Here is a 25439-nt window from a genome sequence, read left to right on the forward strand (position 1 = left end):
TCCACCCATTACCCAAAAGGGCTCCTGTGTGTATCTGTGCAGTTCTGGTGTAAAAACTACTGGAGAGAATCAGGATGGTGTAACTAATTCAATTAGACTAGACTTCCTCATGAGACTGCAGCTGTAGTACTTAGTCTATTACAAGCTGCCCAGAATCAAACCTATTGCATCTTTCATGCCAAGAAATGTTCCTAGGCAGTGCTAAATTAATAGGATGCTATTAGCTGGATGTTCTTTCTGAGCCTACTTAATGATCCAAAGCCTAACATGTACTCTATGAACTCCAGTTCCCAATGATCAGTTTTCAAAGTCCAAAGCATGTGACCACGTGCATAAAAGTACCACATACAATTAGTGTATCACTGAACCCTGTGCCATTACAATGAAACATAATCTGGTCTTCACTGTACAGTAGTCAAATATTAGCCTTCAGTAGCAAAGTGTAGTCTTTTTTTTTCTTTTCTCTTTTTTTGGTTTGTTTCATCATTTTCATAGGTAAAATAATGAAAATTGATTGCCATATAGATTTGCGATAACTCTAACATTAACAGTGACTGATAATAAATATTGGTTCAAATCCTGCCCTCAAACCCATAAAAGTGGTTTCAGCTACTGTTGCTAAAGATTTATTAATAAAATTGTAGTCAGTAGGTTTGAGTGGATATAATCAAAGAACAAATTTGTTGGTTGGATATATTTCAATATATCTTATCCTTCAGTTGTTTTAGGCTCTGATCTTTAAAGGAGCTCCATCCAAGCCCTGAGGTCTGATTGTGTAATGTTTTTGGCAGGATTGGGCCCTTCATTAGCAGTGATTAAAGTCTTTTGTTTGATTATGCTTAACAGTTACTTTTTGTGTCTCAATAAACAGGTTCTAATTACAGTTATTTATCATAACAGACTACTAACAAGTTTCCATTAATGCATAAGTTTCAAAACATACTATCAACAAATCAATTAACTTGGTATTCTCCTATACATTAAGTACCTTTACAGATTTACAATCTGCTTTAACAGCCAGCAGTGAACTAGAAACAGAGATCCAATAATATCTGAAATAAATTTCCCCACCTTGTCCCCAAAGGTTGAAAGATCCCTGGATTCAAATAGACAAAGCCCTTAATCCTAGATTTTTTTTTTCCAAGCACCAGTCTGCAACATCAGCACAAACTGCAATATCAGCACAGTGCCAGTGGCTTCCAAAATGTCTCCTCCAAAGATCCTAAGAAAAGATTTACTCATTCTTTGCTCATTCTTTACTCATTTAGGATCAAGTGTTGTATATTTGCCCCACGTAAAACTGTCACTCTCTTACTTTAAAAAAAAAGTTTAGGTTCAAAAATTCTGGTGGAGTTAGAGGCTGTCTGAGATGGGAATGTTTATAAGCTCTATGATATTAACTGCAGCACTCAACCTCAGGTGACATAAAGCATGCAAAAAAGAACTTTCTGTCAGTTTTATTATTTCTAAAAAGGTTCCCCTTGAAGGAGAAGAGTGACCTTGCTCTGCTGAGCTGACATATGCCACTGAATTAATAGCTAAGCTTTGCTGTAGGGAAGCTTGCAGAAACATTACAACTCCAGTGGCTGAGTTTGCTGTGAACATTAATCAGGTGAACCAAAATGATGCTTCAAACACTCATTTAAAAGTAATAAAAACTCTTCTTTTTTTTTTAACTTCCTTAGAATTAGCTTATTGTTGGTCATTACTTGTGGTCAAGGATATTGCTGCAGTAAAACCTAGCTGATTGGTTTTAAAAGTTTCTTCACTCTTCTAAAACTGAGCAAGCTTGGAGGACAGTCGCCTCTGACAGCAATGACTTGGGGTTACTACTTAATACCAATCCCCACTGGAAGCTTTAGCGGACGGAATTTTTTTCTTGCAGCTTCCTTCACCATTAAACTATGTTTTGATAATAAGGGATGTAAAAGCCTGATTGTGTTCTCAGTAAAGTCAATGGAGTTTTGCTACTGGCTGCATTGGGAGAAGGATCAAGCCAATTTGTCCTGTGCATGAGTGATGTATACAGTGTGCAAAGAGGTGATTGGGGTAGCATGCAAAGTGGGGGGAATAAGTTGCTCTGGCCCTCCACCGCTCTTGAAAGCATCAAGAAATGATGTCACATATGTAGTATCATTCTGAGGCACAATTTTACTCACCTCTTCCTGTTGTGTAGAGTTATATAGGTATTTAATGCCTCTAGTCTCAAAGGGCTCAATCCTAAAAACACTTAAGCGCGTGTGTAATTTTACTAACATGAGAAGTTGCATTGTAGGACCAGGGCCTAGATATGTTTTACATAAAACATTTTTTATGTTTTACATAAAACAATCCTACTAGATAAATAAGTTTAGGGAGGGTTTAAAAACCCAACAAGCTGGTTCTTTTAATATGTGAGGATATTTGAATTGCTCTGGATCGGGGGGGAAGGAACTCACAGGAAAGAAGGAAGTTCATATTTAAGGATTAGGGACCAAAACCCAGATCCTCAAAGGTATTTAGGTGCCTAACTCCCCAGTGGCTTCTAATTCCCAATGGGAATTAGATACCTAAATAACCTTTGAGGATCTGGGAACTTAGGCACCAATACCTTCAAGGATCTGAGCCGAAATCTGAAGTTCTTACCAAGTGTTTAACCAGACTTTACTCAGGCAACATGTTCCTTGACTTCAGGAGACAATTTTGCAGAGGAAGGGGTTCAGGACCTGTCCCTGGATGTTTTTTGCACATGTCTAAATGAAGGGCGAAAAGGGTAATGGTGAGGTAGATGTGCCCATCATGGCAAGTCCTGAACTGTCAGTTTCATAGCTCCTGTGAGTTGGTCACACATCCTTAACCTTCCTTTAACGACATTTTCCTTTTTATGTGCTATTCAGAATAGTTTTTAATGAAACAGCAGAGAAAGAATTGTCAGAATTCCATAATTATTGCAAATACATGGGGGTGCACTGCATGCACAGTCTCAGCCAGACTGCCAGGTGTGCTCAGCAGCTATAAGCGCCTGTTTTTCTGGATGGGAGCTGTGTGGTGCTAAGTACTTTTCAAAATCTGCCTGTAGCCATGCTACTTCTGAGATAATGTTGCTACAACAATGAGTGTTTTCTGGCCTCACAGATCTGTTATAATTTGTTTAAAACATTTTTTGCAAGGTGAAATTTGCTATTGGTTTAGTCTTTCCCATGTGCTTGGCATTAGCCTGTAGGAAGATGGACCCGAATCCTGCAAGCTCTTATGCCCCTGATTAACTTTAGAAACATAAGAAGCCCTGTTGAGTGAATGGAGTTGTTCACATGCATGTACTAGTTGCAGGACCAAAGTCATAGACCAGTGATACTCAGACTGAGGCTTGGGAGCCACAAGTGGCGCTTTAATGTCTCTCCTGCAGCTCTTTGGCGCTATGATATTAAAACACTGTGTGGTTTAATTATTAACTCATCTAAGTTATTAACCAATCAGGATGCTTTTACTATATTATTAACCAGTTGTAGAATATTCAATCAGTCATTTTGTTGTGAGAATATTATTTATATATAGTAAATGAAACAATAAATGTACACTACTATGGCTCTTTTAAATAATGTTGATCGCTAGTTTGGCTCCTGAGCCACTGAGGTCTGAGTATCACTGGTATAGACTCTAAACAACTGAAAAACAAAGTTTTTAATAGAAACTCTGACAACAGTGCTACCAGGTGCTACATGTTTCACTGTACATTTTGGTGAAGGCTCTAGAGGTTTATGTGGGTGTTAGAAAGACATGCTAATATAACAGCTGTTCAACATTTGCTTTAAAGAGCAATGTTTGCTGAGTTGTAGACGTGTTAAATATAATTAACACACGAATTTATACAGCTGTTTATTTTCTAGTGATTTTTCCATCATTAAAGTTAGTGTTTGCCCTGATGTTTCACAGTGACAGCTTTGTTGAACAACCTCTTTGTCTTTCTTCCCCTCAGCCTGCCACCCCCATGTGATCACTGAATACGGGAGCATACTGACAGAGTCTTATGGAGTAATTTTTAAACCAGTTAAAATGCCATTTCAGTAGCTTGCCCCATCTGAGTTAGCAAGAACAAGCTGTGTCATTTTTGTTGCTTTGCCTGGCAGGGTGCAAGATTTCACCATCTTTTGTTTTTTAAATGGACTAGAAAGTTATATTAATAGTCAGATATTCTATATATGTAATTCATGTGTAAATGGATCAAATCCCTGAAGTATGGTGGGCCTTATGTTGCCTCTCTTAGCTCTTCTTTATACTTCTGATGGTTTCTGAATCAGATGTTCAAATTCTTATACTTTATACAGAAGTGAGAAACGTCTTCATACAGAACAGCCCTAAACTTAAAATATTGTATCTTGCTTTCAGGCCAGTTAAAAAAACATTTCCTGTGATCTATTAAAGAACGAAGATGGGCGGGCTAATAGTCATCTCTAGCTCTCTGTTTCATCTCCACAGTGACTGACACTGGATCCCTTCTTCTGAGGGACTAGAAGTATCATGGAATGGATGTATTCAGCCCCAACCTATGTAGGTGAACCTTGCCCAGCTCTACTTATCTCCATTGACCAAGCAGACATATTCTGTCCTTTTGGATCTTCATGTGGCTTCTTTCTCTGCAGTGAGGAAAGATCAGGGACAATCTAGAAACACATTACAAAGGAATAATCCTTAGTGGGGGGTGAAGAGAAAAAGAAAAGAGAGAAAATATTGGGCCAGATCCTCAGCTGATATAAATCAGTGTAGTTTGCTTGAAATCACTAATCATGCTGATTTCCACCAGCTGAGGATCTGGCCCCATTATCTGAAGTACGAACAGCCTATCAAAGACCTGCAACATCTTAAGCAATTTATAGCTATACAGTATAAACTGTAGACAGGGGCCAAGTGAAAACTGGAGCTGAAAATGAGTGGAGGAATTTCAAACAGGGCGACATTTACCCCTGTGCAGAGAGCCAGGATGAAGCCTCTGCACCACTTAACTCCCACTTAAACACTATATTGAAAGGAACTTTGGTGATGCACAGAGATTGCGCTGGCATTCTATACTCGGGGCTGCTACTCAGCAGGAAGAAACTGTGAAGCTGGAGTTGGAGCTATGACCGGTCTGAATTTCACCCATAATGACTATTTACCAAGGCAACCACCGCCACTTGTGATACATAGGCTAGTTTTTGAGATACAGAAGACTCTGACTAATTTGTCATAAGAACTACCTGCTTTGTACTCTAATTAGAAAATATATAGTTTATGATAGGAAGACACAGTATCCCATAGATTTTAGTGTCTGTTGTTTTCCATTTGCACGCCAATCATTTTGGTTTGTTTTCTATTCTTTGCCCTTCTTTTAACCTTCATTGAAGATTTTAAGAATAGCTCGCAGGGAAGGAAAAATGTGATTAAAATAAAAATAAATGTCTTTTCACCTCTTTAAAAGGGTTATTTAAAGAATCCCAAATTTTTGGGAATGAAAGGAGCAACAGAAGATGGAAGAGTCATTAAAAACAATTTGATATGTTTTCCTTTTCGCTTTATGTTTATTGGATACTCGAGCGCAAATGGAACGCAAGTCAGCAATGTTCCTTGGTGAATCTAAATAAATGATACAGGACCATTTGATCAGTCCTTCTGTGGAAAAATAAGGGTGTTTTTTCACATTCCTGCATTAGATTTCATTGTGCAAATTCACATTTGCTTAATGCACCCATCAGTAACTCCTGTGTGAATCCAGCCAGCAAAATCACTTAGTTTTATAAGATACTGGTATCAAAAATCAATGACATATTTTCATCTAGTAGATTTGCATTTGCTTTAAGAGCTTCCCTTAACCTGGAAATGAGGCCTACAGATTATGACTATGCCTTCACAAAATAGGTGTTCCCTGACACTAATGCGGTGACTGACAATACCAAAAGTAATAGCCTGTTCCCCTCCTAGCCCAGGGCTCCTAAATCTGCTTTTCTTTATCGGTATAATGGGGTTGAATACATTTTAAAAAGTGGTAGCTATTGATTACTTAATGGAAAAAGTTAGTATGGGAGAATTGCTGAAGCAGCCCTATTTAGTGCTCTTCTGTGCAACAAGACCATTATCTGGAATGGTGGAAATCATCCTGCAACCCTTATTAATATTTAATAGCTCTGAAGTAACACTGAAGTATACTACACAATAGCCCAAGGCATCTGTCCAGATAGGATATAAGGTTGTTTCAAGGCTCTAAAAAGAATAACTGATTTCCCTGTGCTCAAGTTGTTTATGAGTAAGAGCAACAATAAACCCTTTTCCTCTGTTCTTTTTTAGACTATCTGAAGCACATCAGCACTTTAATATACAGTTGTTCCTAGTAGGCATCTTGAAATGATGGAATGCTACAGAAAGGTCACTGTATGTTTAGAGATCACTGCATGAGAATGTTTTATATTTTCCCAATATTGTTGTGAATCCCAACCTCCCTCTTTCCATCCCTCCCACTCTGCTGAGGGGCATATTTGGCAAGGCTGAGAAGTCAGTGAAAGGTGTTAATCCTGTCTAATAGACCCATAATCCTTGGGGCTATGTTTTATATCATACTATTGAGCTAACCCCTTGTCATATGCCAGGATATTGTTGATCTAGTAAATATAGAAGTTATTTCTGGGAGCTTTAAATAAAATTAAACTTCAAGACTAAACTGTCCTTTAACCAATTCTTAGTAGTTTTCTCCAACAGATTTTCTGATGGATTACAAGCAATTAAGATACACCACAAATAAAAAATAAATACCTTTTTTAAAATGACAAAGTCAGCAGTTGAGTGAATGAATATATTCAAATATATTTCATGTAATAATTTTGTAAACCAAGCTAATGCCAGAACAATCAAAATGAAATAAATAAAAATAACCTAAAAAACAAGATGATATCAGGATAGAAGACTCAACAAATATATGCCACAGAATGTCTTCTGGGCACTAGAACCCTATTACAAACCGAGGATCAGTAAGAGACCAACCTCACATTACTGGTAGGGGTCACTCTGGCTGAAAACTTTTCACTGAAACAATATTTTGGTGGGGAAAAAAAACATCTTTTTTGAAAATTTCCACCAAAACACAGATTGTTTTCTGACCAACTCAAAAAAAAAGTAGTGTGTATGTGTTTGGGGAAGAGAGGATTGGGCTATCAGGGAATTTTTAATCTGAATTGTGTAAAGGGTGATCCTGATATTTTTTTTTCTTTAGAAAAAAATGGAGATTTTAAGACCACCTATTTTCCCATGATTTTCCACTGTTACCGCTCTCCCCTCCCCTCGTCAACTATTTTTAGTTTAAAAGTGACTGTGTGAGAGAGAGAAGGGAGCTAAAATGGATAGTGACCCTGTGATTTATGAGCAGGGACAGAATAAGATGGGGGTCTTTCCTAGATGGAAATACCCAGGAGAGGTATATGTGTACACAGCGTAGTTGGTATAATTCTGATGAGCGCCATCCTTATGATCACAGTTGCTGACGCTGAATGTCAACTTGTCACCCTGTACAACAGTCAGGAGTATGACAGTTTTACTGATGAGACTCTTAGAGGGCTAACTATACCCAGAAAAAGAGAGTATACAAATAGAGAGAAGTAAACTGCAGCTCAGTAATTATGGGTAGAAAATGTACAGATCTGTATCATCACTCAGAAAATGACCATAAGGTTAAATTGTTACTCAGATCTCAACTCCAACAGAGTTGAATGCCATAAGAGCTTCAAATCCCCTGCTTTTAAGAACACTTCATGAAAGGACATGAGTGGTGTTCAGATAACACAGAAATGGGCATGATATCCAGACATACGCAGCAAGGGTTAGTTCATCTGTCTAGTTCTTGTAAGGCACCCACCACTGTAGTATATGAGTACTTCACAAACATATGAATTTATCCTCCTGGTAGCATTATCCCCATTTTATAAATCGAGCACTGTGGCATGACGAAAATAAGGATAGTATTTTCAAAGTCCTTTTCAAAAGGATGGTATTTTCAAATTCTGCTCCTTCTGAAGTAAATGAGAGTTTTCCCACTAACTTCATGTAAGCTGAGTTATACCAGTGTGGAACATTTTTGAAAATACCACCTGAAGGAGCTTACCCAAGGTGACAAAGGGAGTTTGTGCCAGACCTAAATATTGAACACTGGGTTTCTGAATCCCAGTCTAGTACCTTAGTCACCCTTCATTTTGCTTACACATCACTCGAGGGAAACCTCAATCACTTCCAAAGCTTCCTCCTCAAAACTGCAATATATTCAGTATAAAAATATATTTGATGGAGAAGCCTTGGAAGCTCATAAGACTTCAGTAGGCTGGTGGACAAGGCCTAAAACATCACACCTGATAAAGCCTCCTATAAAGTCATCTTAAAGTTAAAGGAGCTAGAGAGAGACGGCCGGGGAGACCTGTTATGGTTGATGGGAGGGAAGTATGACAGGCATTTTAAATACCCGAGGCAGATGGAAGGAGAGAAGATCTGTTAGAATCACCAGATGGAAGAAAAAGAGGGAACAAGCAATCCATTAGGCAGGCTGAAGTCACAGTGAGGGAGGAATGGACAAGTGAATAAGAGCAATTCTTTAACCCAGAAGTTTTAAGATGTAGTTTCTGGAGCAGAATTCCAAAATGTACAATATTCATGCAGTTTGATATTTACTATTAAGCTTAGTGCATTTCCCTTCAAAATTATGCAAATAGAAGGTTTTGGATACCCAGATATGTACTGAGAAGGGCACACAAAGTATAAAAATAAAATAAAACAAGCAATAATCTTGTGAGTGTATTACAGACCATTTTTTTAAATTGCATATGTAAGAGTAGAAATTAGAAGGGAGCAGCTCTTGACTTAGCTTTGAATAACTGTGAAAAACCTAAATTGATCCCTTAAAAGATACTGTTACAAGTCTAGAAACTCTGGCAGTTGATTTATTAGGTTCAGATTTTCAAAAGGAGCTTCTAACTTGAGTGTTTCAATTTTTGGATGATAAACATTAGACAGCTACCGGACCAGATTATCCTGTGTGCTCAGTACACTTGGCCGCTCAGTGAAAGGATTCTGCCTGGAAATGGACAGAAGATAATTCTCTTGTGGGGGGGAACTCCCCACTGCTGTAAAGCTGACATAGTCTTCAATGCTAACTCCCATGTCAGCCTCATCCTTAGCATAGGATGTGTGTGGCAGCGATAAGGGGGCATGGTGGAGGCAAAGCGGAGCTTTTGACGTGCCAGTTCTCCACACTTGTGCCAGTGGTACAAATTAGCGTAGCCCCCTTGGCTGCTGCAATGCCATGGCCAAGCAATACAGGCTTCGGGAGCTGCAACAGCTCCCTGATATCAACCCATCCCTGTACTGAGCAGAGCTCTGGCACAGGAGGGAAGTGAGTCCATGTGTGTTTAAAAATTGGGCTCCTAAATGAAAGGCTATTTTTGAAAAATGTGGAGCTTACTGATTACTCTGTTTGTTTCACTTGGTTTCATAATGTTCCCGCACAGAAATAAGCTTCAAGTTCTTTATTCAGAACTTTCTCTAAAGGGCCAATCCAATTCCCAGTGAAGTCAGTGAGAGGCTTTCCACTGACTCCAGTGGGAACTGAATCTAGCCCAAACTAAAGAGCCTTGAACAGTCTTCAGCTGCGGCTCCCAGTTGGAAGGATAAACTGTATGAAGTTAATTGAACAGCTACAGTAATAGAACTGGCATCCTCCAAAGCACCTACATTGTTTAATACTCAATGTAAATGGCCTGCTTGGGATCTCCCTTACCCCAATTGTAAATGACGATAACTCACTGAAGTCAATGTAAACTACGGATGTGAAACTGGTGTATGTGAGCTCCTATAATCATATGCATAACCTAATTCCATGCATTGTTAACAATGTCTTTGATTCAGATTGCTTTGTCTCCAGATATACACTCATACGTTGTCCCTGCAGGCTGTCTCTGTCTCTACTTAAAAATAGCATATTATGTTCCATTCATAGGCAAAGAAATTTTAACATAAGAGATTGTATTTGTATTTGTCTTAATAATGAAAAAGAATATTGTCAATGAGCTCAATTTTTTTTTGTTTATTTTGTCTTATAGCGCACAAGTAGTTTTGGAAACTTTGACCGTTTTAGTCACCATTCAGTATCAAAGCCAGATGATTCAGTTGAGGTTTGTATGTTGCAATAATCTACTTCTGTTACTCCCTCTCCCTGTGACTGTTGTGGAATATACTAGGGTTCAGTGGTGTAAAACATGCATTGGTGCGCACTTGCTCACATGCGTGCTCCTGTTGAAATCAATGGGAACTACTTGTGTGACCGAGGGCTTAGCAACAAAAGTAAGGTTTGCACAATCAAGCCTTTAATATTTGGGAAGTGCAAAGGACAGGGTCATTTCTGTTTAAAAAAAAGAAAGGGCAGCAAGAACTCAGGAAAACCTACACTTCAGAGGGCTGCTTCCACAATAGTGGCTCATGATAGCAGCCTGGAGATGTGGCTTTCTGTCTTCAAGCGTGTTAGGTAAATTCCCACCACTCTCATTTGGATCAGGGACCGTAAATAAGGTAAGCATAAATTGGTACAGCATTTTCTATCTCCCATTTGTGAGCACTTAAGTGAAGTGCAAGCCTGTGATGTACATACAATTCCCCAGACAGTTCTAAAGCTAGAAGAACTGCTAATAATAACTTGCATGCACCTTACCTGAATCCAAAATATCTCTCTGCAGTCTCTCATTCCATTACATCGATTTTATTTTCATGAGTAATAATTGTTTTGGGGTTTTTTAAATTTCCAATTAGATATGTGAAGTGGAGACTGTAAGTGACATTGGAGATCTGGAACAAAATAAAATGGCAGGTAATGGAGGAAGTCTGGGAAAGAAGATGCGGGCCATTTCCCTAACCATGAAGAAAAAGATGGGTAAAAAGTACATCAAGGCACTCTCTGAGGACATGGTAACTGTGGTTCAAAAAATCTTTGGATTTGTATGATCAATTACATTAGAAATGTTGTGTGTGTTTGTTTCATTGTTTTTAGGTAGCATGTTATGAACTAGCATTGATGTACCAGAGTTCAGGTGTATATAACTTAGTGACACATATTGAATTAAAACAGTAGTTACCTCAATTATATATCAATTCTTTCCCTCCCTGCCTTTCCTCCCCTGTGTACGCATATTCTCTCTCACACTCACGGACACACGCGCGCACACAATTTCACCCACCTGGGGTCCTGGATAAAGATGAGAGTTTTATACCATTGGGAAAGGGGAGATTTTGCTTTGCCAACAGTGAAAAGATTGTGTGTGCATCCACCCATGAATATGGCCATGCAAGTGAGGGGAAAGCTCCTTAAACACTCCCCACTAACTGTCCATCTGTATAAGGACCAGGAAAAATCTGATCCAAAATGAGGTACATAGAAATTACCATACTGACTCAGATCAGTGGTCCATTTATTCTTGTATCCTGTCTCTGACCAAGGCCAATACTAGATGCTTCAGAAGAATTCTCACAGTGGACATTTATGGAATAATCTGCATGCAGGAATTCTTTTTAACCCCTGTGAGACTTATGTCCTGAAACATGAGGGTTTATATCCCTCATACATTTTTATCTTATCTAATGTAACTGCAGATATTCTTATTATATAAAAAAAAATGCAAAATCATTTTTGAATCTAACTAAACCGTGTTCTTCCTTATCTTGTGGCAGTGAGTTCCACATTTTAATGACATACTGTGCATTTAAAATGTATTTCCTTTGATTAGTTTTATATTTGAGTCTCATTTTCATTAGGTGAACAGTTTGTTTTTGTATTATGAGAAAGGATAAACAGGAGTGCCACATTTATTTCTGTGTAGTTAAATTAATTCTTCATACAAAAGAAACAGATGACACATGTACCATACAATCTTCTTTTCCCCGGTAACTAATATCATTCAGTGCTTCTCCACTGATTAACTAGTGCAGGGTACAACAGAATGGTGTAACTAGCATTATCCCTGCTGGAAACCAATCATCCTTGATTTCTATGATTTGTGTAACTTGCATCTGCATGGGAAGAGGAAGTGAGTTTCTCGAGATTAGTCCCAAACCAGGGACCCTGAGCCCACTCCACAAATGTGCTATCACCTTTGCTCCACTCTATGAGCCAAATAACGTATGTTTAACATTTTCCCTAGTTTGATGCAATATCCCAGAGGGCATATGACATCCAGGTTACATCAGCATGTCACGCTAAGTTCACACTATAATGCAATACTGTAAAGAACCAGCTTCCTTTGGAAATCATCATTGTTCCATTTCGCTATTACGTCTGCTTTAAATTAAGCGGTGACTGAAGCATGGGTCATACTTTCTAATCTTTGCAAACTTTATAAGCTATGCTTTGAGAGGTAGCATTTAATAATATAACCTCTAAGGTCCAGTACCCAGGCCTTAGATGATTTTGTGAGGGAAATGGGCCTATGTTAATTTTGTAAACGCAGAATTTTTGTTATGAGACTTGATCAGCCAACTCAGGGAGTGGGGTAGCTGATCATCCACACTCCCATCTGGAAGGTTGGCTCTGGAAAACCCTGACCTTGGTTCTAGCTGCAGTAGGCCAGTAGAGTCCAGGGTCTGGGAAAACTCTTTGCAAGACACAGCAGTTGCAGCTAATGGTTCCCTTCCTGCTCCTATGGGCTTCCTGAGTATGTGGAAGAGGCAGCCTATTTGAATTTGGCCTCCGATGATTTTGTATTTTCCGCCTGAACTTCTAAAATTAGCAAAGATAACTTAAAAAACATGAAAGGTGAAAAAACTTTGGGGTAGATTCTGGCCTCTGCTCTGGTGAGGCAAAACAGCCAGAAAGTCTCTTTTCTGGCTATCTAGGATTTCCCCTTGATAAGTTTCAGGTGGATGTAAATGTCGTTGTGCCAGATTCACTACTGTTGTAGTTCCGCAGAGATCAGGGATGAATTTAGCCAGCTGTCCTTTTCTGGAGGGCAGTCACTGGGGAAATTGAGACACAGAGAGGGTAAGTGACATGTCGATGGTCACAGGGTGAGGAAGTTGTGGAGCTGGGAATTGAACCCTGAATTCCTGATTCCCAGCCCCATGGTATAACCACGAAAAGTGCTTCCTCCCTTGTAATGGTTGGTAGTGAAAGAAGCTTTCTTAAACTGCAAGTGTAATCATATTTTTTTTTAAATCATTGTGGACGGGCAAAGTAAATGTGCACAAGATGTTGCATGTCAGCTGTTCATGTAAAATCTATTTCACTGCATCTAACCACTGATTTTTATTGCTGAAGAATGAAGACGGAAAAGAAGGCTACTCGCATAGTGACCCTGGGGATGGCACACACACGGAGAAGGTCTGCTTAAAAGCCAGTGACTCCATGGACAGTCTCTATAGTTTGAATAGTGGCCAGAGCTCTTCTAGTAAGTACAAAAAATCATAGTCCTGTTCAGTCTCTTTCTTTATTATTTATTATTGAATACACCTTGAGTTGTTGGCACTGGGGAACAGAAATTTGATAACGCAGGAACTTCATTCTACCAGACAAAGCTACAAGAAGATCCAATGGCTGGATGTTAAAGCTGGACAAATTCAGATTGGAAGTAATGTGCAGTTTTTTAACCTTGAGGTTAATTAACCCTTGGAACAATTTGCCAAGGCTTTTTCTGGATTCTTCACTGGCAATTTTTAAATCAGGATGTTTTTCTGAAAGATCTGCTCTAGCTCAAACAGGAGTTGATTCAGGGAAGTCACACAGCTTGTGTTATACAGGAGGTAGGAGGTACATTAGTACAGTGGTTCCTTCTGGCTTTACCATCTGTGAATCAGACTTTGCCCATTTGAGTAATTAGAGGCAAAATTTAACCCCACAATAATTAAACTTGAGCTTTTCAACAAGCCTGACATCCTGCCTATTGATACAACAGTCTTAAATGTCAGAGCTGGCCCTAGGCGTGTCGCTGCCATGGCCCCAGCACCTGTGGAATGGTGTTTGCAGGGTCACCCACATACGAGCCTTCTCTTAGGCTGGCTGGGAACCCACTGCCCCCAGTCTGCAGATGGCTTGGCCAAAAGGGGGTACCCAGCCTGACTCTGCTGCTCTGGAGGAGGTGGGAGAACCCAGCCAACACAAAGGCAGCAGAGGACCAAGGTCTGCCTCCTGACCAACCCACCAAAAATCGGCTATTCCCCCCACCAGGTAGCATAAGCTGGAGGTTTGGGGAGGCATATGACTCTCCAGTGGGCCGTGGGGTTCCTGTGTGGCAGCCTCCAGCAGGAGGCTATCTGCTGCCATGCTGTAGGCAAACTGCTCCCCAAGGATTCCGGACTGTACATGATGATGTTGCATTGGTGTCACTGCATATATAATATGATCTGAGTGGGTTCCGTAGGCATAGGCCATTTGTACTTAGTGGTTAGTCTGGCTCTGGGTTGTAGCTGTGCACTTGAACAACCACATCAAGTCAAATAATTTTTATGGTCATTTTCTCTGATGTGATTTTTGCAAATTATATGGGAGTTTACTTCCAACACACTGCTGCTCTTATCTAAAAACATACTTGGGTGGGATTTTGCAGAACTTGCTTCAATTGGCCTGACTTACTCTACTGATGTTTTCATTACTCAACTTGGATAAAATGACAGGTAGAAATGTAGATAAGATTACAATTTCCCGCTGTAATGCAGGTGGGTTGAGGTCCTAGTTTATAATATAATGAAATAAAGTCGTTTCTGCAGTATTTGTTTCAGTTTCTCTGAATAAACAGGACAAGTTCAGCAGATATAATTCCCTACATTGCAGTTTTAAAATACACATTATTAATCTGCAGAGGTAATATTTCAACAAGCTTATAAGTAAAATGAGTAGTCTATTAGCATCAGCATCATAAAGGATTATTGCACAGAATAAATTAAAGATCTCCAACTTATTTTGTTTAGCCTTTCATAGTATGTTTGTTTGATTATTGAATATATTTTTCTTGGAATGTGTTAAAACTGTCTGAGTACAGTCTTTTAATTCTGTGCTTTGCATATTAGCCTCTCCATTGCTATACAAAATTGAATATCCAGTAATTCAAGGAAGGGGATTTAAATCTTCATTCTCATCTCCATTAGGTGGAGTGACTAGCTGTTCAGATGGAACCAGCAACAGGGACAGCTTTAGACTTGATGATGAAGTCCCTTACACTGGACCATTCTGTGGACGAGCCAAAGTACACACCGACTTCACACCGAGTCCTTATGATAACGACTCTCTCAAAATCAAGGTGAGACCGTCATCAAAATTGCTTTGTGCAGTAGAGATATCTGAGACATTTGTTAGGTACGGGGTCTGTTCATTCATTTCTGACTTTTAAGGGTATATGGCACTTTAAAACAGACACAGTCATTTTAGCAATACCTTTGTGCAGGGCTAGTTCATACAGAGTTGTCAAACCTACTATTGCAGGGACCCTGAGTCATGGGACTCCACCCTACCAAGAACCCGTTGAAATGTCAGCGTGTGATGTACTCCTCATACTCCAGCCCCATTTGGTGTGGAATAAGTGCTGTTTCACACTGACTGAGAGCTCTGTGGTGATAGTCTCCTGGGAAATCAGGATGACTCTTTAGCTTTCCAAGCTTAGCTGGGGCATCTCACAGGCTCAGCCCTCATCCTCTTACACAGGAAACCTCCATCCTAAACCTCCTCCCCTAAACCACTTCAGAAGCACATACTCAAGCTATGGAAATATGCCACATTGCATTTCTCCCAATCCAGAGGGCATGGCAGAGATGTTTGCAGCAGGTGAAGCTGGAGAAGGTTGCACGATGAGCTTTTGGATTGAGGTGGGCAGAACAACAGAATAGTATTACAGGGAGCCCACGCTTTACGTGACAAGGTGCTGTCCACCTACCATCTCTTCCAAAGCCTCCCTTCTCTCCACATTCTCAGTCATTGTTCACAATGCCACCATCTTCCCAGTCATTCAGATCTCTAATCCAAGCCACATTTTTGAGTTTGCCCTCTCATCCAGGGTGTACCCAGATCTAGATTCTGTCCATTTAAAATACTGCTCCCAAAATCATCTTTCTTGATTGTTGCTTTGATTGTTACCCCTGTAAGCTATTCTGCTGACTCCTCCTTCTCCCCTGCATCAAATATAAGCTTCCTTCTGTCACCTTTAAACCACTACATGACATAGTCCTGCCCAGTTTATCTGTTACTCTATTGTATCCTCAACCTCTGCCTTTACTTGGTGATTGTTTTCACCACCAGTTAGTTCATTACTTCCCCAACCACCTAAGTGTTTTTTTCCCCTTCAAATCAGCTATTTGGAGATCAAATGGCATAACATGAGGTCATGTACATTTTTCACTTTTAAGACAGCTTGTTTTAAAGTTGTGAGCTGTCTGCTGCTTGGGGCTGAAAACTTGTGAGTACAGGCCACAGAATTTCAGCACTGTTCAATCAAAACACAAACCCTAGCTCTGAGTTGGCTTTGAACCTCAGGCTGAACCTAATCTGGATCCAGATCCAAACCCCCTCCCAATATGTAGAAATTAGACCTTTCCAAAAACCTAGTGTTTTCTCTTCCTGGGGCTGGGGGTAAACATTTCCTTAGCTTTCATTTCATGTGGTTTCATACTTCTGAGTTTAGTGGTCAAACAAACTCAAAACCTGGTGAAACCCTGAACTTTGCATGATTGCAAAGCAAAACTATAATTTGGCTGAATTTACTCAAAATGTTTGCAGAATTTATAACACACATTGTAATAAATTGGGTCTCAATTTCAAGTTTGTAACAAAATCTCCAAACCCCAGATGGGTTTGGAGATTTGCTGCATACGCTTTGCAAACCACTGTTTGAAATACTGTGGTAAATTCTTATTTTAAGACAAAATTATGCATATATATAATTTAAGAATTAAGGTCTAGATTGTATATTTACAAACTGCCCAGAATAAAGGAGTTTGCTCCTGGGACAGTGCATAGCTACGCTGTCCCAGGAGCAAACTGGGAAGGGAATTGTTACTCTAAGAGTATGTTTTCACTGAAGAGTTAGCTTGGGTGATCAGCACCTGAGTAAGCCTAGCCCAGGTGTGAGAGCCCTGACTGCAAAGGCTTATCTTTGTTACCGTGCCCTCACCGTTTCTCACTTGCTTGTTGTTGTCTGGAGCATATCCCATGTTTTGTTTTGGGGGTTTTTTTTGTGCCAAGGTGTTCTATGATTCTTTTTTTATCAGTTGTGGGAGAACTTGTCTACCCTCTGGGGAAACTGTGGGAAAGGCATTGGAGGCCTATCAGCACTTGAGTGATTTAGCCTGAATCCTCGCCGCAAAGTGGGTGGGTTCCAGCTCAAGTTAAAGCAGAGCCTGGGTTCCAACCCCCACACCAAGATTTGTAAGCTAGTCTGGCTTAAAGCACCTCCAGGTCAAGTTAGAGGTTTTTCTGTGTGAATGGTTTGGGGGCAGGGTAGGAACCTGGGCTAAAACCTGGGTAAGAGTCCAGGTTAACTGTGTAGAGTAGATATACCCTATGAATGCCCCCTTGCTCCTTGCCAAGACTCCACCCATTCTCTGTCCCTTCCTGCCCACTGTTGGCCCATCTGCATGGGAAGGAAAATAGTAGCTCCACGGAGGCTACTTCCCATCCCATATGTGCATTGTATTGCCCACACAAGCAAGAAAGGGGTCCTTTCTGCCCCCTATTCCTCTGCAGGGGTTTGTAGGGCCAGGGCCAATCTTGCCACACATTACTCCGCAATTGTTTTCTGAAATTTTGTAAAGCAAGAAGTATTCCCTAGTTGTGGAAGGAGAGTTTCTTCACTCTCATTAATACTCCTGAGCATTGAAGTTGCTTCTGCTTGATGTCGTCTGTGTAGTGACTCTGTTCTTGCTCCATTGAGGTAACAGGTTACATATCACAAATCATCTGCCTCACCTGTGATGTGCCTTTTTTTTACTCTAGAAAGGAGACATTATAGACATCATCTGCAAAACTCCCATGGGTATGTGGACAGGCATGCTGAATAACAAGGTGGGAAACTTCAAATTCATTTACGTCGATATTATTTTGGAAGCGGAAACTACACCTAGGAAGATAAAGGTGCACAGAGGGAGCAAAAGGGCCAAACCTAAAACTCTGCAGGAACTTTTGGAACGGGTCCATCTTCAGGTCAGCAAACACATTTCCAGTTTTGTGTGGAGTGTTTTGTTTCTGTGCACTTGCTCTTATTTTTACATCACAGCCAGGGCCAAAATGGCAGGCTCTAGCAGCTCAGGAAATATCTTATCAGTAGCTTAGAAGATGCTACTTCCTTCCATTTCCCAGCTGGTGGGTATGTGGATGTGAGGGTGGTTGTTGGCAAAATGAGGCATGAGAGTGAATTAATCCTTCATTTAATATGCCTTTTTCTTAGTTGATACGGTCCTTGGGGAAGAGGCAGTCTTCTTTTAGCATAGGTGTGTAGTGTGCCTAGCCCAATGGGCCCCAATTTCTGATGGGGTCTCTAGGTATTACTGCAATACAAATGATAAATAAGAATAATCACAACAATGTTATAGCACTGGTATTTGTGTGGGAATGAATCACGTCTCTCTGCAGGAATACACACACACTTAGACACTGGGACAACACACACGCAGTTGAGGGCACCAGGAGTAACAATGCATTAGTCCTACAGCCATCTACATGGTTCTCTGCATGCTCCGTCTGGCTGGCACCAGTGTAAACAAAATACCCAGCCTGCTTATGGAGCTTTGGATTTGCTCATCTCATCTTTACACGGAAGTGACACTATGTGCTGTAGCCTTGCTGTTTCTGTGCTCTCACTTTTACACAATTGCTCATCAGAAATTTTCTTTGAATTAACACACAATCATTTTGCTGCTAAATTTCCCAGCCTATAAAAGTGCACGACCAAAAAAGAATCCCTTTGTGTACTTACCTTTTGGCTTATAACAGACTGGTACTTCATCTTCTTTATGACTGGAAAATGTTTTCTGGCTGGACTCAAATTGTTTTCTGGATACATAAAATTTGAATGCTGCTTCTTAGACTGTTTTATCAATGGAATAATTATTGTGACTCAGACATAAAATAATAATGATGGTATTTATATGACACTGCTATTTCAAAGCAGTTTGCAAACCCTAATTAATCCTCCAAACTTCCTACTGCATGTTAGTGATGTAAATATTATTGGGTCAAATGTATCCCTCACATCTGAATTTGGCCACTGATCTTCATTTTACAGATCAGGAACTTGAGATGCAGAGAGGTTGTGAATGGCCCAAGGTCACAGCCTGAGATGGCTGTGTTGAGACTAGAACACAGAAGCTCCTGGTTCCATCTCTAGATTTTGTTTACTCTTATAAAAGGAGAGAAAAATATGCTCAGAAAGTATGTTACATTAAAATTAAAAAGGGGACACAAGCTACAAAGGTCAGACCCAGACCCAAACATTTAAAAGTTTAGGGGTGAATGAATCTGGAGTTTTGGTTTCTCCTATTTTGGTTTGTCCTGTTTGGGCCAGGCACTGAAATTTGGGGGAATTGGAATGAAGGGGTTTGGTTCAAGTCCATCTCAATGGAAACTCTCTCTTAGTGTCTTGAAATATTATTTTTCCCCCTGACCTGTTATTGAACCATATTCTTGGTTCTGTGTCAGTGTTACCCCTCCAGGCAATCCAACTTTAATTTAACAATAACTAATTAGAAAATATAAAGGACAATAATGCACTTAATTTCATTCTGTGACCTTTAGAATGGCTTATTTTATGCAGTAGACACTAAGCAATTCCTGTTGTTATGGGTATGCGCTGCAGTTTCCAGCAGTCCACTGACGAAAATGGAAAACCTTTAGTTTCCAACAGGAACACCACACAAAGACTTCTATGAAACAATTCTCATGTTCCTCAAATTAATATCGGAGTGTTACAGACACTGGGCCAGATCCTCAGGTGCTGTAAATCAGATTTAATGGAGATATTCTGATTTACACCAGCTGAGGGTCTGGCCCTCTGGATAGCAGTAGATTAAACAATGTTGCAGTTCAGCTACATAAACCCAATCTGAATGTAAAGTATTAGTATATCTGAGGTACACTGAGACACATTGCAGGATGTCTCATGTTAGGGGCAGGATAAGGGCGGGAACACTAACTTTGACTTTAATACAAACCCAGAGGCAATGTTGCTGATTGGGAGACTTGGTGCTCCAGGAGTCATGATGACTTTTGTCTGTACTTCCGCCAAAAAAATGAAAAAGAGAAATTGTGGTTATGTCTCTAACTGAACCTGCTAATTGCTTACTAAAGGAATTGTTTGCTTTTCCTTTTGTAGGAATACTCATCAACCCTCTTGCTAAATGGTTATGAGACTTTGGAGGATTTAAAGGAGCTACAGGAGAGCCATTTGATTGAACTAAATATTACAAACCCAGAAGACAGGGCAAGGTTACTCTCTGCAGTTGAGAATCTACAGGACTATGAAAGTAAGTGTGTAAACTTACATTCAATGTTATGTTCTCATTTTAATTGGAAACACAGACACATTTAAAATAATGGTGACTTCTGCTGAGGTCCGCAAATTAGATTTTTTTCCTCAAATAGGAAAAATTCCTGAAAAATTATCTCAGGTTTATCTCCAATTTAAGTTTGAACAGAGACTGGGAATGGCTCGGTCATTACACTAATTGAATCTATTTCCCCATGTTAAGTATCCTCACACCTTCATGTCAACTGTCCGAAATGGGCCATCTTGATTATCACTTCAAAAGTTTTTTTTCCCCTGCTGATAATAGCTCCTCTTAATTAATTAGCCTCTTACAGTTGGTATGGGTACTTCCACCTTTTCATGTTCTCTGTATGTGTAAATATCTTCTTACTATATGTTCCATTCTATGCATCCGATGAAGTGGGTTGTAGCCCACGAAAGCTTAGGCCCAAATAAATTGGTTAGTCTCTAAGGTGCCACAAGTCCTCCTGTTCTTTTTGCTGATACAGACTAACACGGCTGCTACTCTGAAACCAGTACATTTCTAGGTAGCTAACTGATCATGCTGCACATTCTGTATATTTTATCCTACACATTTTACATCAACAATTAACAAACAAAACAGGAACAGAAAATGCCAAGGTTATTTTTTACAAAGATTTTTTTGTTGGTGCAAAGTATGAGTAATTTGAACAGGTTTCTGTAGTCATGAAATGCTGTTCCGGTATGGTGTAATTATGATTTACTGTTTTTAATACTCAAGCGATAGCAAGCATTGCAGGCAGCCTTAACTATCTAAACTCTTTAACAGTCAGACATCCGTTAGTCTTTTAATCACTTGATGTTCTTCATGTTCCCATGCCAGCAAAAGTGCAAGGATCAGGGAAGAGTGTCCTTAACCTGACACAGCCTTTTCATATTCTTTTCATTAAACCTTGATTAATTAATCTTTGCCATCCATGTGTGGTCCCTACCCTTTGCCAGCATGGGTTTATGCCATTGTTTTTCAGGCAGAATAGTATACTTGAGGATATTTGTGCAGAAGTTTAACAATTGAAATACTTGTAATTGTTCTGTAAATAATAAGTCTTGTAATGTGTTCCTTGTTTCAAGGCTACTGATGATGTTGGAGTATTAGATCCATGGATCAGATGAATAATTGCTTCACCTCAGCTGTGAATACATGAGTATTTCAGTTCAGTCAAACACTGTTCTCAAAAAGCAGAATAGTGAATGGGCCTCAGTTTAAGCATGTGCTTAATTATAAAGCTTTTATTAAGTCCCAGAGATGTCAATAGGACTTATGTATGATTAACTTTAAGCACACATTCAAGGAAAATGCTTTCCTGAATCAGGAGCATGGTGATGAAGCTGACCTTAACTGATTGCCATAGCACAGTAGTATTTGTCAGCGGACTGATGAGGAGAGAAGTAATGTGCAAGGGTTGACATGACACTCTAAAGTACAAAGATGTTAAAAACTAAAATTGATACAACTGCATAGAGGAATATAAATAAGCCATTCGGTCAAGTAGTTACAACAAAAGAAGGGGAGCCAAGATGATCTTGGGGTTAAGTCCAACCTGAGCGTCTGACTCAACGTGTGACCTTGGCCAGCTCATTTGACCTCCTTATGTTTCAGTCAATCCAACTGGAAAATTGGGTTGCAAGAACTGGACGCCATTGTTATAACTGAACTTACATATATATGTGGTCATGAGCTGAAATCCTGGCCCCACTGATAGTCAATAGGAATTTTTCTAAAGCATACATTTAATTGTTTTCCTGAATCAGGGTTTTAGATTATAAACTCTTTTATGAAGGGACGTATTCTTTCAATAGTTCTGTAAAGTTCCATGCACATCTACAGACCCACTGAAATAGTGGTAGTAACAATAATTTCCAAGAGCTAACAAGTGGAAAAACCGCATATGCATCACACATTCATTGTCAAAGACCTAAGGCCTAATATTTCTTCAATACTCTTAGTCTAATCCTATAGTTTAAAATAGTATTAAAACATTGGTTTTTGAACTGTGTGATGCAATGAGGTTATCGGGAGGCACAAGGTGGGGTGCAGGCCTAGGGCCAGCTGGGTGTCTGAACCAGGGCAGGGCAGCAGTGGAGAGAATGCACAGGGAGGGCACAGCAAAAAGAAAAAGTTTGGAAAAAGTCTGTATTGGAATACGTGTCAAAATTCTGCATACTTGGACTCCTCTAACCTTATCTTAGACAGCTCTGACTGAAAGCTACATATCTGAAATGAAACAAGTTACTGTAGAAAAAATAACACGCCTTCCATTTGTCGATCAGATAGTGTGGTCTGATGAATCTGCAACACTTAACTGTTGTTGATCTTTATCTATTCCTTTTCCTGTACAATGTATCTTTCACTGACATCCAGGTTAACCCAACAAACTTACCTTCAATGATAAAGAGCTTGACAGTGTATCCAGGTGGTTAAGAACAAGTAGGTGTAAAAGTCAAAAGTTAAAAATAAATATAGCTTTTGTTTGTGAAGTAGGAGAACTTGACATTTACCCTGAATCCATATATATTTATAATGCTCAATATTCTGTTGAGGCAGCTTTTGTATTTACTGCATGATAGTCAGAGTAGGCTGAAAATTTTCTATCAATTTTTTTCAGACAAAATTGGCCTGTTTTTCCTGAAGAAAATATTTGTTTTGTTTGAAACTTTCTGTTTTTTCAATGAAAAACAGAAAAATTAATATTTTTATTTTTTCAGACAACAAACACTGGAACATTTTCTAAATCTTCTAACTTTTTCCACAGAAAATACCATTTTTTTGACCAGCAGTAATGATATAGTTGTGACACTGAAGTTCAGTGCTCCACCACTTCAGAGTCCCATTCTGTCTTTGTAGTGATTTAGTTTTTAGCTTATTTATCTCAGATTGATTTTGCTACAGAAAAAGTGTGTGCATATACTCTGCTTTCTAGAAAGTTACAGAGTTTACCCAAGACTACCATATATTCACATCACACAATAATTCAAAAGCCAGAGGAAAAAATGTATACATAGTCCTCTTACAGAAGTTTCAGCTCCTGCCATTTTTGGTCCAAATGTGATTTGTCATTGTGACACCATGATGAGAAGACACAAATGCAAAAAAAACCCACAACAGATCCAGTTGTGCACAAGAAGTTATACTAATCAGATGAACATAGTTAAAAAGTCATCTTTTAATGAAAAGGAAACAAATAGGATGACCAAAAAAATGGAATTAAAAAAAAATCCAGCAATAATGGTCTCTTCCTGCTCACTTTTAATAGAAAGAAAGAAAGAAAGAAAGAAAGAAAGCTTCCTCTTTCACTTCAATGATGTAAACAGGATTAACACTTTTTTAGGTCACTGCTTGATGGGACAGAGAGATGATTCTACAGAAGCTGATAAAAGCACTTGCAAGTGGTATTATAACTGATCACGGGATTACAGATGAGGAATAGGAAGACGTTCTGAGTTCAGCATCTAAGGAAGGGTTCATACAATAACTTGCTGAATTCTGTAAGCACACAGTGACCAAGCAGACATGTTTTTTGCTGGCATTGGCTGAAATACAGCATGAGCTAATAGAAAAACTAGGTTAGGCATCACATATTTATCCTCGATTATTGTGATTAACCAATAATAATAATAATTAATAATGCTGATATAACTCCATTTAAGTAACTGGAGTTACTCCAGAAATTAACTTGGCCCGATATATTACCAAAAATTTTCCCTACAAAAAGAGGTGAAATTTCATATGACAAACCATCCTCTGTAAGTTGGGGAGAGGATGAAATAGTTACAGACACTGCCAAATCTGACCAAAGATGCACCTTTTTAACAGTGAGGGTAGTTAACCATTAATTTACATAGGGAAATGGTGGATTCTCCATCACTTGAAGTCTTTAAATTAAGAATGGATAGCTTTCTAAAAAGATAATCTGTACCTCAAAAGAGGTTATGGTCTTGATGCAGACGTGTTATGCAGGAGTTTCAGGGTAGATGATTACAATTCGAGCTGGTTGGAGATACTTTGATGGTACCATATTGTGTTAGAATACACAATTCTTTGAAAACTGAAATGCTTTGTGAAATCAGGTTGATTTTGCCAGAACTTTGGTTAGGAGAAAAGAAAAAGAAAAAAGTTCCAACAATGCCAAAGTGTCCAGTTTTTACATTTTTTGGAATGAAATATTGTGATTGTTTTGAAATGACTATCTATGAATCTTCCTTGAATGCCTGCCTTTTCCAGGGAGGGTTTTGCATCCAAAGCCATAATTCTTCCTGGTGCAGCAGCAACGCACACTGTAAATATAATCTGGACCCCAGCCTCCTGGTAGATATATGGTAGATAAGACCATTCTGTAAATGCATGTAATCTACTCTACTTCCAATACACAGGATGCATGTTCACTATAAAACTGTCATCATTAGCAAATATAGTATTAATTGAGAACAAAACTGATCTTTACATATAAAAATTTCAGAATAACTCTCTTATGACTATTCCTTTTTCCCCTTTTGCTCTGCTGATGGCTTTGTTTGACTTGTATGTAAATGTGCTTTTCTTTGTCTTTGGTCACACCTTACCTAATTTACATCAGAGACACAGACAAGTAGGCAGCACCACATTCCTTGTGTATCTTACTCCTGCTGACACATGTTTAGAACACAATTCTAGCACATATTGATAATCCTTTGTACACACCCCATGCATGTGCCATGCAATGATTTTAAGACCAGTGTGTTACCAGTTCATATATGATACCTTATATGACAGCTTTTAGATACAGAGTGCCAACAGTGTGTTAGGTGTAGTATGTCAGGCCTGATGCGAGTTGCTGATAGAGTAGTTAACCACCTCTGTGTCAAATATAAATCCAATTCATGGCATTTTGGTATGTTCAGTGAGATGCCAGGTTGTAGTTGGTTGAGAGATCAGTTGATGATCTTCCT

The 25439-nt window shown here is 39.3% G+C and overlaps 1 protein-coding gene across 2 annotated transcripts in view; it reads left to right on the top strand.

Moving 5' to 3' along the window:
* Positions 1-25439, top strand: part of SAMSN1 (SAM domain, SH3 domain and nuclear localization signals 1) — a 114503-nt gene that overhangs the window by 87104 nt on the left and 1960 nt on the right. For both annotated transcript variants that reach the window (XM_074946836.1, XM_074946843.1), the window contains 6 exons: positions 10086-10157; positions 10789-10944; positions 13286-13415; positions 15109-15260; positions 17945-18151; positions 20319-20469. In XM_074946836.1, the coding sequence (XP_074802937.1) occupies positions 10086-10157; positions 10789-10944; positions 13286-13415; positions 15109-15260; positions 17945-18151; positions 20319-20469 (868 nt within the window). The remainder of the gene's footprint in view (positions 1-10085; positions 10158-10788; positions 10945-13285; positions 13416-15108; positions 15261-17944; positions 18152-20318; positions 20470-25439) is intronic.

The sequence above is a fragment of the Natator depressus genome, chromosome 1, assembly GCF_965152275.1.
Source record: "Natator depressus isolate rNatDep1 chromosome 1, rNatDep2.hap1, whole genome shotgun sequence".
In the NCBI taxonomy this organism is placed as follows: domain Eukaryota; kingdom Metazoa; phylum Chordata; order Testudines; family Cheloniidae; genus Natator; species Natator depressus.